The sequence below is a fragment of the Myotis nattereri genome (genome assembly GCF_964212035.1).
Source record: "Myotis nattereri genome assembly, chromosome: 2".
NCBI classification, from domain to species: Eukaryota; Metazoa; Chordata; class Mammalia; order Chiroptera; family Vespertilionidae; genus Myotis; species Myotis nattereri.
This window is the reverse complement of record NC_138076.1, coordinates 214,422,843-214,436,846: the sequence shown is the minus strand read 5'-3', so window position 1 is coordinate 214,436,846 and position 14,004 is coordinate 214,422,843. Positions and strand designations below refer to the sequence as shown.

The 14,004-nt window shown below is 58.4% G+C and overlaps 1 protein-coding gene across 1 annotated transcript; it reads left to right on the top strand.

Annotated features, from left to right (window-relative positions):
- Nucleotides 1-6,812: 6,812 nt before the first annotated feature.
- On the top strand, nucleotides 6,813-13,793 carry PKDREJ (polycystin family receptor for egg jelly; the record flags this gene model as incomplete). Its single annotated transcript, XM_081084064.1, has 1 exon — nucleotides 6,813-13,793. One exon carries the CDS (start codon nucleotides 6,813-6,815, stop codon nucleotides 13,791-13,793), a length of 6,981 nt encoding a protein of 2,326 aa, XP_080940190.1.
- Nucleotides 13,794-14,004: the final 211 nt, after the last annotated feature.

Genomic DNA, 14,004 nt, shown 5'->3' with positions numbered 1-14,004 from the left:
GGAGCTGTATTGAAGGGTCGCGGCGTTAGGAAGGTTGAGAACCGCTGCTCTAGAGGAAGTCTGCCCGGGTCACCTGCCCCCTACTCAGCGTCAGCCCTCGAGGGGCCGCCATAGGGCACCCCGGTGGGAGTCTTCTCCGCCTCGTTCACACCTTTTAAGAAGAACGTACAGTAGCCCTAGTCGGTGTCGCTCAGTGGATAGAGCGTGGGCCTGAAGACCGAAGGGTCCCAGGTTCAATTCTGGTCAAGAGCACGTACCTCGGTTGCAGGCTCCTCCCTGGCCCCAGCCCTGGTTGGGGCCTCTGCAGGAGGCAACCAATCAATGTGTTTCTCTCACATCGGTGTTTCTGTCTGTCTTTCCCTCTCTCTTCTACTCTCTCTAAAAAAAGATCAATGGAAAAATATCCTCGGGTGAAGATTATACAATAAAAATAAATAAATAATAAAATATTTTTTAAAAGAAGAAAAACCATAGTAAATATGTATTATGAAAAGTCAGGCCGAGCTCTGGCTGGTGTGGCTCAGTGGTTGGACATTGTCCCATGCACCGAAAAGTCACCAGTTTGATTCCCAGTCAGGTCACATGCCCAGGTTGTGGGTTCGATCCCTGGTTGGGGTGCATATGGGAGGCAACTGAATGATGTTTCTCTCTCACATGGATGTCTCTCTCACTCTCCCTTTCTCTCTAAAATCAAGAATCCTATATAATAAAAGGCTAATATTCAAATTGTCCCCTCACCTGGAGCTCAACCAGGGGGCGGGGGCAGCCAACCACCAGAGGCCCCTCCCCCAGATAGCCCCGCCCTCGATCACCCCCCACCCCGTCGGGGGTGGGACCAGCCTGCCAACCTCCTGCGGCCCCTCCCCCTGACCGGCCCAATCACCCCCATCCGGGATGGCCGGCCAGACCCCACCGGTGCATGAATTCGTGCACCGGGCCTCTAGTACTTTTTAAGAAGTGCTATGAAGCATGTCTGGGTCCCCATGAAGCCCTGCTCTCCCCAAGTTCCCAGGAGACCTGGGTATGAGGGGTCCGTGGGCTTCACTGTTCATAAAGCGAGAAGCGCTGATGAAGACGTAAGGCTCCGAGAGTGCGAGTCCCTCACCTGCACACGGCCATCCCCCACTCCACCTGGAGGCCCAGCGAGGACACGGTCAGGATGCACGTGTAAGGGAGCCGTTAGAAGGAGCTCAGAGCTCCCTGGACACAGTGGCATTAGCCTTCACATGGTGGCAGGAATGGACGAAGCTGTGAGATGCGCCCAGCAATGTAACAAGGAAAAACTAATTGAAAGCATTCACCAGCCGGCTGGCCTGGCTCAGTGGCTGAGCGTCGACCTATGAACCGGGAGGTCACGGTTCGATTCCGTCAAGAGCACAGCCCCGGGTGACCGGCTCCATCCCCAGTGGGGGGCGTGCAGGAGGCAGCCGACCCATGATTCTCTCTCATTTAAGTTTCTATCCCTCTCTCCCTCTCCCTTCCTCTCTGAAGTCAATTAAAATATCTTTTAAAAAAGCATCCACCAATTTCTGAAACCTGGCCCTTTACGGAGGGGGCTGCTCGCGCAGGGGCATCACCTGGGTCAGGGTGGCATCGAACCACTTGCAGGCTTCGTTGCTGGGGGTGGAGAGCGGGAGACCGGCGTCCTTCCACGCCTGCACACAGAGGGCATGCCAGTCAGGACCTGTTCCACGCGGTCCTCCGAACAGGTGCACACGCCCCCCCTAGCGCGGACCTCCCAGGCCCGGGGTCTGCAGGTGTGGGTCCCCGGAGGGCCCGGCGTGGACTCCCCGACTTCCCAGCTGGCGCGGGGCAGAGGTCCCCGCGGCCCCTAAAGGACGGTGCCCGCTGGGAGGTCCACCCTCAGACCCCCGCGGCCCCTCGCGAATGGGCTCCAGGATGCGGGGGTGATCGGGAAGCGTCCCGGGCGCAGCGGAGGTCTGGGCTGGGGTGCCAGGCGGGGCGGGGTGAGGTGTGCCCGGCCTGCTCGCCCCCGGACAGCCCTTCAGCCCCGCAGATGGGACGGCCCAGCCGCCCGCAGCGCTGTCCGTGGCAAGTCCGAGGCCGTGGGCACCGTTCCCTGTAGCTGCCGCCCTCGGTGTCCGCCCGGGACGCACAGACCGGCCACTCCCCCGGGCGGGGACATGTCCTCTACTCCCCGCCAAGTGGAGCACCGCGTCCCCTGCTCCTCGGGACCCCTCCTTCCTCATCTGCAAAAGGAGCTGGTCCCCCTCCGGGCGCCCCGCGGTGCCACGCGGGGCTGGTGCTTTCTGGGAGGCCCCGGGGTCCCCACCCCGTTCCCTCGGTGGGGAGCCCGCGGGGGGTCGCGGTCCTCCGGGCCCTGTCGTGAGCCCCGGGGTCCTCCCTGCCGTACCTGGCAGTCGCGCAGCGGGGTGGACACAGCCATGGTGCGCGCTCCGTTCGGGGTGCCTGCGGGGTGCCTGCGGGGTGCGGGTCCGGCCCTGCGCGTGGCCTTCCGGGTGGGGGCGGGGCGCGGAGGGGCGGGGCGCGGCGGCCGTGCTCCCCGCTGGCTCACTGGTCCGCCGGGGACCGAAGCCGGACAGCGCCCCGCCTCACCCGGGGGAGGCGCGCGGGTCCGCGGGTCCGCCTCCGCCTCGGGGCGGCGGGCGCCAGGCCGGCTCCAGGGCTCACTCTGGTGTCCTCCAGCCGGTCTCGCCCCCCCCAACTCCCGCTCCCCACCACCACCGAAGGGCCCCTCCCTGCTGGGGACCCCCTGGCCCAGGCGACTGCCGAGCCCCTGGGGGCAGAGGAGCCCTGGGCAGTTGTCACTGAAGCGCCTCTTGGTTCCACTAGGAAGCCAGGCGCGCACAGAGGTCTTTTTGGCCAACATCCCAGGCGACTTATCCTCGTGTCCGTCCATCCCCGCTCCCTCTCCAGGACTTGCAGCCTGAGCTCCGCCCTCAGCCCCAAACCTCTAGCCACCGCCCCCATCTCCGAATTTAATCGACCCCCCCCCCCCCACACACACACCTCTCCCCCAGGCGCAGGAGGCAAGGGGTGAGCAGCTCAGGGCAGGTTAAAATGTTGATATTTTTGTTCACTATGATTTTTTTGCCTTAATTTTTCATTTTCAAAAATATTGCATTAATGTATTACTTGTCTCGTGTAAGAGATGAAATTATAAAACTCTTAGGAGCAAACCGAGGGGTAAACCTTTGTGATGCTGGATCAGACAGTGGGTTTCTTAGATACGACACCAAAGGACAAGCAACAAAAGAAAACAGAAAAATTGGATTTCACCAAAATTAGAAAAACCTTCTTGCATCAAGGGACGTCATCAAGGAAGTGAAAAGACAACTGTGGGGCCGGAGAGAACCCTGCAGATCACGGACGGCCAAGAGCCCAGTGTCCAGGGCACACGCGGAATCCTCACCACGCAACAGCAAACGCAACCCTCCCAGCTTGAAATTAAGCAAAGCATGTGAGGAGCCAGACATTCTCCAAAGAAAACCTAGAAATGGCCAGTGAGCACTGAAAAGCTGCCCCTCTGCCCTGGCGTGTGTGGCTCCGTCGGTTGGAGCAGAGTCTGGTACATGGAAAGGCCTCGGGTTTGGTTCCGGTTAGGGCACATGCCCAGGTTGCAGGTTCCATCCCTGGTCAGGCACCTGATTGATGTTTCTCCTGCTCCCCCTCCTCCATTCTTCCCCCCCCCCTCCCCCTCCCTCCCCCTCCCCCTCCCTCTCTCTCTGTAAAATCAATGGAAACATATCCTCAGGTGAAGATTAAAAAAAAAATGCTCAACATTATTAGTCAACAGGGAAATGCAGATCACAATCACAATGAAATGCCACTTCACATCGGGTAAGTTGACCAGGAAAAACAGGTAAATCGGCTGCTGGCAAGGGCCCGGAGAAACCGAAACCTCATGCCCGGCTGGGGGAGCGTGAGGGGAGCGCCTGCCATGGGGACCGGTTTCCTGGCGGGGTGACAGGAAGGCTTCAGAACCCCTAGAGGTGACGGGTACACAGCACTGTGGATGTGCTAAATGCCCCTGAATTGTGCGCTTTAAAACGGTTAATTTTATGTGAACTTCACCTCAATAAAAACTATGATTTGTCTTTGCTTACTGAGGTTTTGGTTGCCCCTCCCTTACATTTTGCACCCCAGGTGAGTGCCTCCCTGCCCCCCCCCCCCCCAGTCCTCTGTAGCCTGGTGCCCACGTTGGAAAAGGTCTGGCTGGTACAAGTGAAATAACCAGCCCCCGAGGCTCTGGCCTGCAGCCCTACACGACCAGGAGGCCCCAAGGCCCAGGACAGCAGGCAGCTGGCAGCTGGGTCACCCTTGAGGGCCTGCGGGCGAGCCGTGTCCTGCACCCTCTCCAGGATGGAGGTGGGTGGGAGCGTGTCCTCGGGAACCCCCAAATGTGATGTGGTGTGTCCCCTCCCCCCCACCGCACCCCTTGCAGGTGGCGGGACCTTCCTGGAGGCTCAGAAGCTGGTGCCGTTGGCTGGGGCAGCTCTGAGCATGATGCTGGGAAGGCCCCGCCCCGCTGGTCAGAGCACACGGAGCCTGGTGTGGGCTTGTCAGGGTGGGGAGAGGGAAAAGGGGGACCAGGAACAGGCCTTTACTCAAGAGGGGCCCCTGGGAGAGTGGGGGGCTTGTTAACGACGTCCAAACGCCTGGGCTGAAGGGTGTCCATCAGGGGAGACCCTGCCTGAGGGAGGGGCCCGGCAGTGGGCGGGGGACCTCCAGGGAGCCCAGTGCGCCCTCAGTGAGCTCAGCTGCAGCCACAGCCTCCACACAGGTGCCTCTTTCACTGCCACCTGTGGGCTCAGAAGTGGCCTGGGGCGAAGGGCAAAGGTCAGAGCTGGGTGGGAAGACAGCCAACATACCTGAACTTCAAGTTTTGACTCACCTCCTGTCTCGTTCTCGCCTCCCTGCCTTTGCACTTACAGGTCCCTCTGCTAGTGGCTCATTCTGAGGCTCGTTCCCTCCTTTCATGCAGATCTGCTGGCTCCGGGGGGCACCTCCTCCAAGAGGCCTTCCCTGACTCCCTCGTCCCGTCCTCAATCCTTCTCCCTTCGACTGCTTTATTTTCCTTCACACCCTGGCCACACCGGAAGTCGGCCGCACAAGCCCTGGTCGGTTAGGGCTGTCTCTCACCCCCGTTGTAATGGAAGCCCCTTGAGGACGAGACCAGGGCTGATGCCTAGAAAAACGCCTGCACATAACAGATATTCAAGAAATATATGTGGAGGAACTGATGCTAAATTAGTGAATGAGGAAGGAAAGAAGAAAATCAGAGGGGATGATAAAAACCGAATAATAAAGGGGTAGGCCTACCTCTAAACATTTCAATAATTACACTAAGTGTTGATGGTTTAAATATTTCAATTAAAAGGCTGAGATAGACTGAGCGGATAAAACAAAACCAAGCCTCTTAAATATTGCCTACCGAAAAAACGCTTTAAATATGAAGATGAAATTAATCTAAAAAGATATGTCATATAGACAGTAAGTGTAAGAGGGCCCGTGTGGCTATTTTATTTCATCCTGCCCCACCCACCCCATTTTATTCGAGCATAACTGACATGCTAGGTGACTACTTTAATATCAGGTAAAATGGACTTCAAACCAAGGATTATTACCAGCAATAGAGACATTTCATAATGATAAGAGGAGCGGCTCATCAGGAAGCATAACGCCAATGTGTGCGCCCTACTCAGCCCAGCTCCGTGTGCGAAACGCCGAAACTGACAGACCGGACGCTGAGCTGGATGGTTTTGCCATCCTACCAGGAGGGACCAACGCCGCCGCAGCAGCTGATAGAACGAGACAGAAGTTCAGGAAGACTGCGCTTGGTGGGTAGGGGGTAACGTGGGGATAAGGACACATATGTAATAACTTCATCAATAAAAAAAAAATTTAAAAAAGACTGCCCTCATACAAGCACCCGGCTCGCAATGGCGTTTCCGGAACATTCCCCAGCAACAGCAGAACACACATTTTCACGGGCACGCGGAACATGCAGGCGGACAGATCCACCACGGGCTCTCAAGCTGCCTCCACCAACGTGAGGAATAACACATCACACAGAACATACTCTGACCACAACGGAACTCAGTCAGAAATCCATGCCCAGACGAGCTCCACAGGCACTCCCAATCTGGGGAAATTAAACAGCGCACTTTTAACTCCTGGCTCCAACCCAAACGGGGGAGCTTAAAGACTTTTAATGGAACTATAAAACACACCACCTGCGGATGGGGCAGTGTGCGGAAGGAAACTCAGAGCGGTAAACACTTCTATTCGCCAGAGGAGAGATTAAAATGAAAGACTCGAGGTTTCACATTTAAAAAGTAGAAAAAAAGAACGGCTGGTGTGGCTTCATGGGTAGAGCATCCGCCTGTGGACCTAAGGGTCCAGGTTAGATTCCGGTCAGGGCACAGGCACGGGCTCGATCCCCAGGGGGGGGCGTGCAGGAGGCAGCCGATCCATGATCATCTTTCATGATGGATGTTTCTGTCTCTCCCTCTCCCTTCCTCTCTGAAATCAATAAAAAATAAGAAATAGAAAAAGAAAAGCAAAGTAAGAAACCCCGAGTCCGCCCTCCTTGGGTGCTCACCGTCCCTGGTCCCCACTGTCCCCTTGTCCTGGCGACGGGGGTCCTGCCAAGGGGCCGTCTCAGTGGGTCAAGACAGGAGGCCACCTGAATCCCGCAATCCGCCCCCCCACCTGTGACCCCGTGACCCCGCGGCCCCGTGACCCCCGCGGCCCGTGCTCAGGCGGCAGTTGGCGCACCAGTGGCCGCGCCTCCGCCTTCGCCGCGCTCGCAGCTCCCGGCTGACTCCATGCGGCCGGCGCTGCTCCTCCTGCTCCTGGGCCTGGGCCTGCGCTGCGGCGGCCTCCCTCCGCCCCCCGCCACTCGCGGGGCCCGGACCGGCGTCTCCATCCGCGCTCCGGGAGCGCCTGCCGAGGCCCCGGGCGGCTCACCCCCGGCCTGGCCCCGCCTCCCGGCTCCCCGACCGGCGGCCGCGCTGCGCTCCTTCGCCCAGGGCCTCCGTCCGCTCCCCGGCCGTGCTCGCCTCGGCCTGCGGCCACGCGCGGCCCTCGGCAGCGGCGTCCTGAGTGGAAGTGGCCGCGGCCTCTGCTCCTCCCGCGGCCCCGCGTGGCGTCCGCGCTGGCACCGCCGCCACGTGCGCGTCCTGCTCCGCGCGCTCCGTGCCCGCCGCGCAGCGCCCACCCGCGTGGACCCGCACCTGCTGGCGCGCGGGGGTCAGCTCTCCCTGCGGAGGCTCGCCCCCCTGCGCCGCTTGCTCCGGCCTCCGGAACGGACCTTGCACCTCGGGCTGGTCAGCCCCACGGACGCCTCCTCAGCCTCTAGGGGCCTTCACCCCAACGCAGGCTTCAAGGCCCAAACCAAGTGTCCGACAGATGTCAACTCGGGCAGTTGGCCAGCCGGGGAGTCCGTCTCATCCTGCCGGTTCTCGAGACAGGTGACTTGCAGCATCAAGAAGGTGCAGATCAACAGGAACCCGGGCCTGCCCGCTGTGCTGCTGACCAGGAGGATGGACATCTCCCTAAATGCCACCCTTCAGTACGACTGCCCGGTGGCTCACACCGCTCCGTCTAACTGGAAGATCTTCTCTGTGCGCTCTTTCGGCCACCAGCCGGACTGGACGAAACCTCTGGTGGTGCCCGGCTTCCAGTTAGGGAACGATCCAACAGTCATGCACATCCCCAAGAAAACGTTATCTTTGGGGGTGTACATGTTCAATTTCTCAGTGATCCTGGTCCCCTCCTTGCCACAAGCTGCAGTGGACGAAGGCTCAGATAGCATCTACGTCTCGATCCTTAGTGACTTCCTGCAGGCGGTTCTTCTTGGGGAGGTCAACATGACAATTAAGTTCACAGACCAGCTGGTTCTGGACGGATCAACGTCCATGGACCCAGATGTAGACGACCCGTTAGAGGGAGTCCAGTTCTCCTGGTTCTGCACCACAAATTCCAAGAACTACAACCGAGACAAAATAAACGTGATAAGCAAGGAAGTTTGCCTCCCAAAGCAGGTGGATCTCAAGCTGACCTGGGCCTCTGACCCTGTACTGACAATTTCCCCAGAAACACTTAGAGGGGGCCACGTGTATTTTTTCAGAATGGTGATACAGAAGGCCCCCAGATCCGCATATTCTGATAAAAGGGTCCACGTGCTCCGAGCACCGGCACCAAAAGCAAGTATTTCGTGTATTGAAAACTGTGGCAGGATTTTGGTTCTATCAGATCGGTTCTCTCTGTCTCTAAATTGCCCCGATTGTGCCAGAAGCCGGGAAGCGTACAAGTGGTCCATCCTGCGGGCTTCAGGGGGTGAGGTCGCATTTGATTGGTTGGGGCAGACTTCAACGGGGAGGGACAGTGATTCTTTGTCTATAAAAACTTTTGCTTTTAGGAATTTTTCTGAAGCTCAGTACTGGATTACTTTAGCTCTAGAAACTTTGGGTGGAGTGAACTTGAACCTCATGCGTTCCTTTACTGTTAACTACGCCCCTGCAATTGGAGATTGCAAAATTAATCCAACTAGTGGGACTGCCTTTTTTACTAAGTTTGTTGTCCAGTGTAATAATTTTAAGGATCAGAACATCCCTCTGACATATAAAATGATCGTGTCTGATTTGTACGATGGCTTTGGCGAAATCAGTTCTTTAACAGAGAACACCTTGGGGCCCATCCTGTATGTGGGCAACGATCCCAAATGCCCCCCTTCCTTTCTCCCCATCGGTGGGGGGGGCAGTCATTACTCCTTGAAGGTCTTTGTCCAGGTGTATGACTCTCTGGCAGCTTTTTCTCAGGTGACTCTTTATGCCACTGTACAAGCTCCTACGGGCCAAGTCTCACCCCAGGCCATACTGAAGCAGTTAGTCAATTTCACCGTGGGACAAAATTCAGAGATCTCTGCTTCGCTTCAAAAGCAGGAGTTTTTGTTCGCGGGTTACTTAATGTACGTAGCGGCCTCCATTCTGAACAGCATGAAACCCGAACCAGCCCTGCAGGCGGACAAAGCCTGGCTCCAGGAACACCTGGTCAACCAGTCTGCCCTCCTCCCCATGAACACCCTGATGGAAATTAACCAGGTGGTCACGGTGTTTGCCAAATTAACCCAGAGAACGTCGGAATTTCCTCAGGCTGCTCGGCAATCTGCCACAGAGAGGATGTGGCAAGCAAATCGAGCCTTCCAGCAGCATCAGCAGAAAGGCCAAAGCCTGCACTCTGAGCAGATAGAGACCATCAGCACGGGGATCCTAACCAGCGTGTCGAACATCCTTAAAATGGCCGATCCCCACGTAATTTCTGTCGACCCTTTCCGGCTCATACAGTCCCTAGCAGACACGATCCTGGCCGGCAAAGTGCCGGATGATGGGAGCACCGTGATGAGCTCCGCCAGCTTTACCATGTACGCCAGCAAGATGGAAAAGTGGGCTGTTTCCAACAACATGTTGGGCAACGAGAGACGCTGTCGAAATTGTTTCCAACCAACACTAAATGTGAGCAGCATTCCTCGTCTGCCTGCCAACGCTCCTGTTTCTGTGGTGTTTTGTGAGTTTGCAGACGACCCCTTCCCTTGGTTAAATTACCAGGACAGCCTTGCGGCAGATGTGGTTGGATTCAGATTGACGGGAATCGCGGCCAACGGTGACGAGCTGGAGGTCACCCCCGACGTAGTGGACGTGTATGTCGGCAGGAGGAACCTGAGCTCTGCAGCTTTCAACCTCACCGTGGGCCCCGACCACGAGCCTGATAACGCTGACGAGTCCTCGAGGATGACGACGGGGGCGTTCCGCTTCGAAGTGGACAGCCATGCGGTGCGGGAGCTGCTGGTTCACATCGTGACGGAGGTGACCGTGCAGTTCACTGTGCTGGTGTACGCCGGCGGGCAGATCACCCCCTCCGCCTTGGTCGCCACCTTCCTTGTGCCCCACGGTATCCCTCCCATTGCCAACCAGAGCGGCCTGTTCGACCCGGGCTGTGCAGTGAGCGTGCCCCGCCTGGTTTGCCTCCCGCTGTCCCTGCTACAGGTCATAGCTCAGCGGGGCCACTCGCCTGAGTGTGTCATAATCATGGTTCTGAAGGCACCTCATTTTGTCATGCAGCCCAGTGACAAGCTGGTGAGGATTTCTCTTTTCAGTGTCCGCTGCCTGGACATGTACGGGGTCCAGAGCGACTGGACAGAAGACACCTGTGTCCTCGGGGAGAAGACCACCTGGGACAGAGTGCACTGTGTCTGCAGGAAGGCCAGGCGGGCCCGGCGGCAGCTGCCCAACATTCCCTTGCACTTCCGCTACTTGACAGCCAAGGTGATCGTGCCCCCTAACCCTGTGGATCTACGGTTAGAGGTCATCAAGAATGTCACCCAGAACCCCGTGACACTCTTCGTCGTCCTTTTCATTCTGGTCACGTACATCGTCCTAGCTTTCTGGGCCTTGCACAGAGACGAAACAGACCAGTACCTTCGGGACCACGCCATAGTCCTCCCTGATAATGACCCTTACGATAACATATGTTACCTCATCACTTTTTTCACAGGAAGCCGTTGTGGGTCCGGCACCAGGGCCAGTGTTTTTGTCCAACTTACGGGGACACAGAGCACCAGCGATGTGCATTGTCTGAGTCATCCACATTTCAAAACTCTCTACCGGGCAGGCGTCCACACTTTCCTCCTAACGACCGGCAGGGACTTGGGGGACATTCAGTCCGTCCGCGTGTGGCACAACAACGAGGGCCACGCCCCCGGCTGGTACTTAAGTCGAATCAAAGTGGAGAACCTGTTCAGCAGGCACATCTGGCTGTTCATGTGTCGCCAGTGGCTTTCTGTCGAGACCTCTTTGGACAGAACGTTTCCCGTCACCGACCCCGATGCGCCACTGCAGAGGATGGACTTCTTGCTCATCGATGCGACGGACAACCTGGCGAAGAATCACCTGTGGTTCTCCGTGTTTGCCGGTGTCATTGCCCACGGCTTCAATCGGCTGCAGCGGCTGTCCTGCTGCCTGGCCATGCTGCTGTCCAGCCTCCTGTGCAACATCATGTTCTTCAACCTGGACATGGAGAAGCAAGACAAAGAAGACCAAGGGAACCGATATGTCAGATCGATGATCATCGGCTTGGAGAGCGCCATGATCACCCTCCCGGTGCAGGTCATAATCACGGGGCTGTTCACCTACTCCCAGCGGAGACCGCAGGCGACCCTGGACAAGGTGATGCCTCAGGAGTACCCCGAGGTGGCAGAGGTGAGCGGCCACTGGGAGGAGCGGCTGGAGAGGTGGCACGCCCAGGAGACGGCTGCAGAGGAGCGCTCCCAAGAGGCGCATGCCCAGAAGGCGCGGTCCCAGAAGGCGCGGTCCCAGAAGGCACGCTCCCAGAAGGCGCGCTCCCAGAAGGCGCGCTCCCAAGAGGCACATGCCCAGGAGACGGCCACAGAGGCACACTCCCAAGAGCCACGTGCCCAGGAGTCGCGCTCCCAGAAGGCGAGCACCCGCAAGGCCCAGCAGTCCCTCACCAGGAAGCTCACAGGACGCCATAAGTCTCTTTCCAAGAGGACCTCCAAAGCAGGGCACTCGCTTAGGAAAAAAGACAGCAAAGGCCCACACACCCCTGGCACCAACACCAACAACGAAAACATGAACAACAGTCCCCAGGTGCCCTCCGCACAGCCGCCGCCCCCACCCCAAGACCAAGAACCACAGGATCCACTTGCGCCCCCGCCCCCACCCACAAAGCCCAGGACCACCCTGCCTGGGTGGGGGAAGTGGATCGCGTGGTTCTTGGTCTTCGCCACTTCGGGGGTGTCCGCGTTCTTCATTGTGTTTTACGGCCTGACCTACGGCTATGAGAAGTCGATTGAGTGGCTCTTCGCATCGCTCTGTTCCTTCTGCGAGTCCGTTTTCCTGGTGCAGCCTTCGAAAATTATCCTCGTGACAGGCATGCGAACCAACAGGCCCAAGTACTGCAAAAACCTCTCCTGGGTCAGCAACTATCGCTACACCCAGATCCAGCTGCAGGACCGCAGGCTTCGTCCCGAGGAGATGCGCCAGCGGCACCGGGACCTCGCCCGCCTCCGAGGCAGCAGCATGTACCAGCCTCTCACGCAAGACGAAGTCGGGATATTCAGGAGGAAGAGGGCGCTCAAGAGGCGAGCCCTGCTGTTCCTGGGCCACTTCCTCACCCACTGCGTCTTTCTAGCCCTTCTGCTGGGCCTCGCCGCCCTCCTCCGCCGCACGGACAGCTTCCGCTACAGCCAGTTCATCCGCAGCCGCTTCTCTGCGGGTCTCGCTGCGGTCACCCGGCTGGACGACATCTACCCGTGGCTCCACAGCGCGCTGCTGCCTTTGCTTCACAACGACCTCCAGCCCACCTTTCTTCCCGGCAGCTCCTCCAAAATCCTCGGCCTCCCACTGCTGAGGCAGGTGAGGGCCACGCCTGGCCCCAGGGCCTGTCGGCCGGCCAAGCGCTTTCCGCCCAACAGCATCGAAGGAGAGATTCGCTGCCATCCCGAGTACGGGGCCGACCCAGAGGACACCAGCGACCACGCCGGCTTCTGGAAGAAAGTTGCTAAGCGGCAGGCAGACAAGAACACCAATGGGTTTGCCTATAAGCCTCCGGAGGAGAGGTGGGTGTACTACTCCTACGGACTTCTCCACACCTACGGCTCGGGGGGGTATGTTTTCTATTTCTTCCCAGACCAGCAGCAGTTTAATTCCACGCTGAGGCTCAGGGACCTCCAGAGCGGCCGCTGGCTGGACGAGAAGACGTGGGCTGTGATCCTGGAGCTGACCACGCTGAACGCGGACGCGGGGCTGCTCGGCAGCACTTCCGTCCTGTTCGAGGTCTCTCAGTTAGGGGTCGTGAACGCGAGCATCTCCGTGCACTCCTTCTCGCTGGCGGATCTGAACAGAGACACGTCGGCAGAGATCTACCTGTACGTGGCCATTCTCGCGTTTTTCGTGGCCTACGTCGTGTACGAGGGCTACGTCGTCACGCAGAAGGGGGCCTCCTACCTGGCCAACACGAACAACTTGTTCAGCTTGGCCCTCAAGTGCACCCTGGCAGTGCTGATTGTGCTGTTTCTCAGGAAATACTTCTTGGCCACTGGCGTCATTCAGTTCTACTCGTCGAACCCCGTGGATTTCATTCCCTTTCACGCCGTTGCGCAAGTGGACCGCGCCCTGGGGATCGTCTTGGGCCTCCTGCTGTTCCTGACCATTCTGAAGACCCTCAGGTACTTCAGGTTCTTTTACCACGTGCGCCTGGCTGAGCGGGTCCTCCAGACCGCCCTGCCCGGCATCTGCCACGTGGCGCTCCTGGTGTTCGTGTATTTCTTTCTGTTCGTGGCTTTTGGCCACCTGGTGTTCGGTCAGCATGAGTGGGGCTACAGCACCGTGATCCGCGCCACGCAGACCGTCTTCTCCTACTGCACGGCAGCCCTCCGGGACGCGGCGTTTTCCAGCCACAGGGCCCTCGGGGTCCTGCTCCTCGCGGCGTTTGTGCTGCTGCTGATCTGCGTATTGATCCACTTGTTCACGGCTGTGATCCTCTCTGCCTACAAGGCCCTGAGGCAGCCCGTGTATGAGGAGCCTTCGGGCGAAGCGGAAGCCATGGCCTACCTGTGCGGCAAGCTCAGGACGGTGTTTGGCTTCCTGTGCTGCCAACCCAAGGCCCAAGAGCAGCGGGAGCTCTTCGTGGACATGCTGTACGGGAAGCCGGAGAGGCACAGCAGCCACTACCTGGGGCTGAAGACCAGGAACATCAACGAGAAGAAGATGGTGTACCTGGTGGTGTGACCGGGACAGCTTCCGGGCTGCAGGCGAGCTCTCCCGCCTGATGTTCAGTTTAGAGGTTCCGTCCTGCTGTCTGCCTGTGTCCTGCACAATGCACACCCCCACATTTTATAGGGTTCCCACTCTCGGTCGCCACTTTTAGGAGCGTGACAGAAGGCGTATAGCACACACCCGGGGTGGGGGGTGGTGGCGCCAGACATCCTAGGATGAGCTC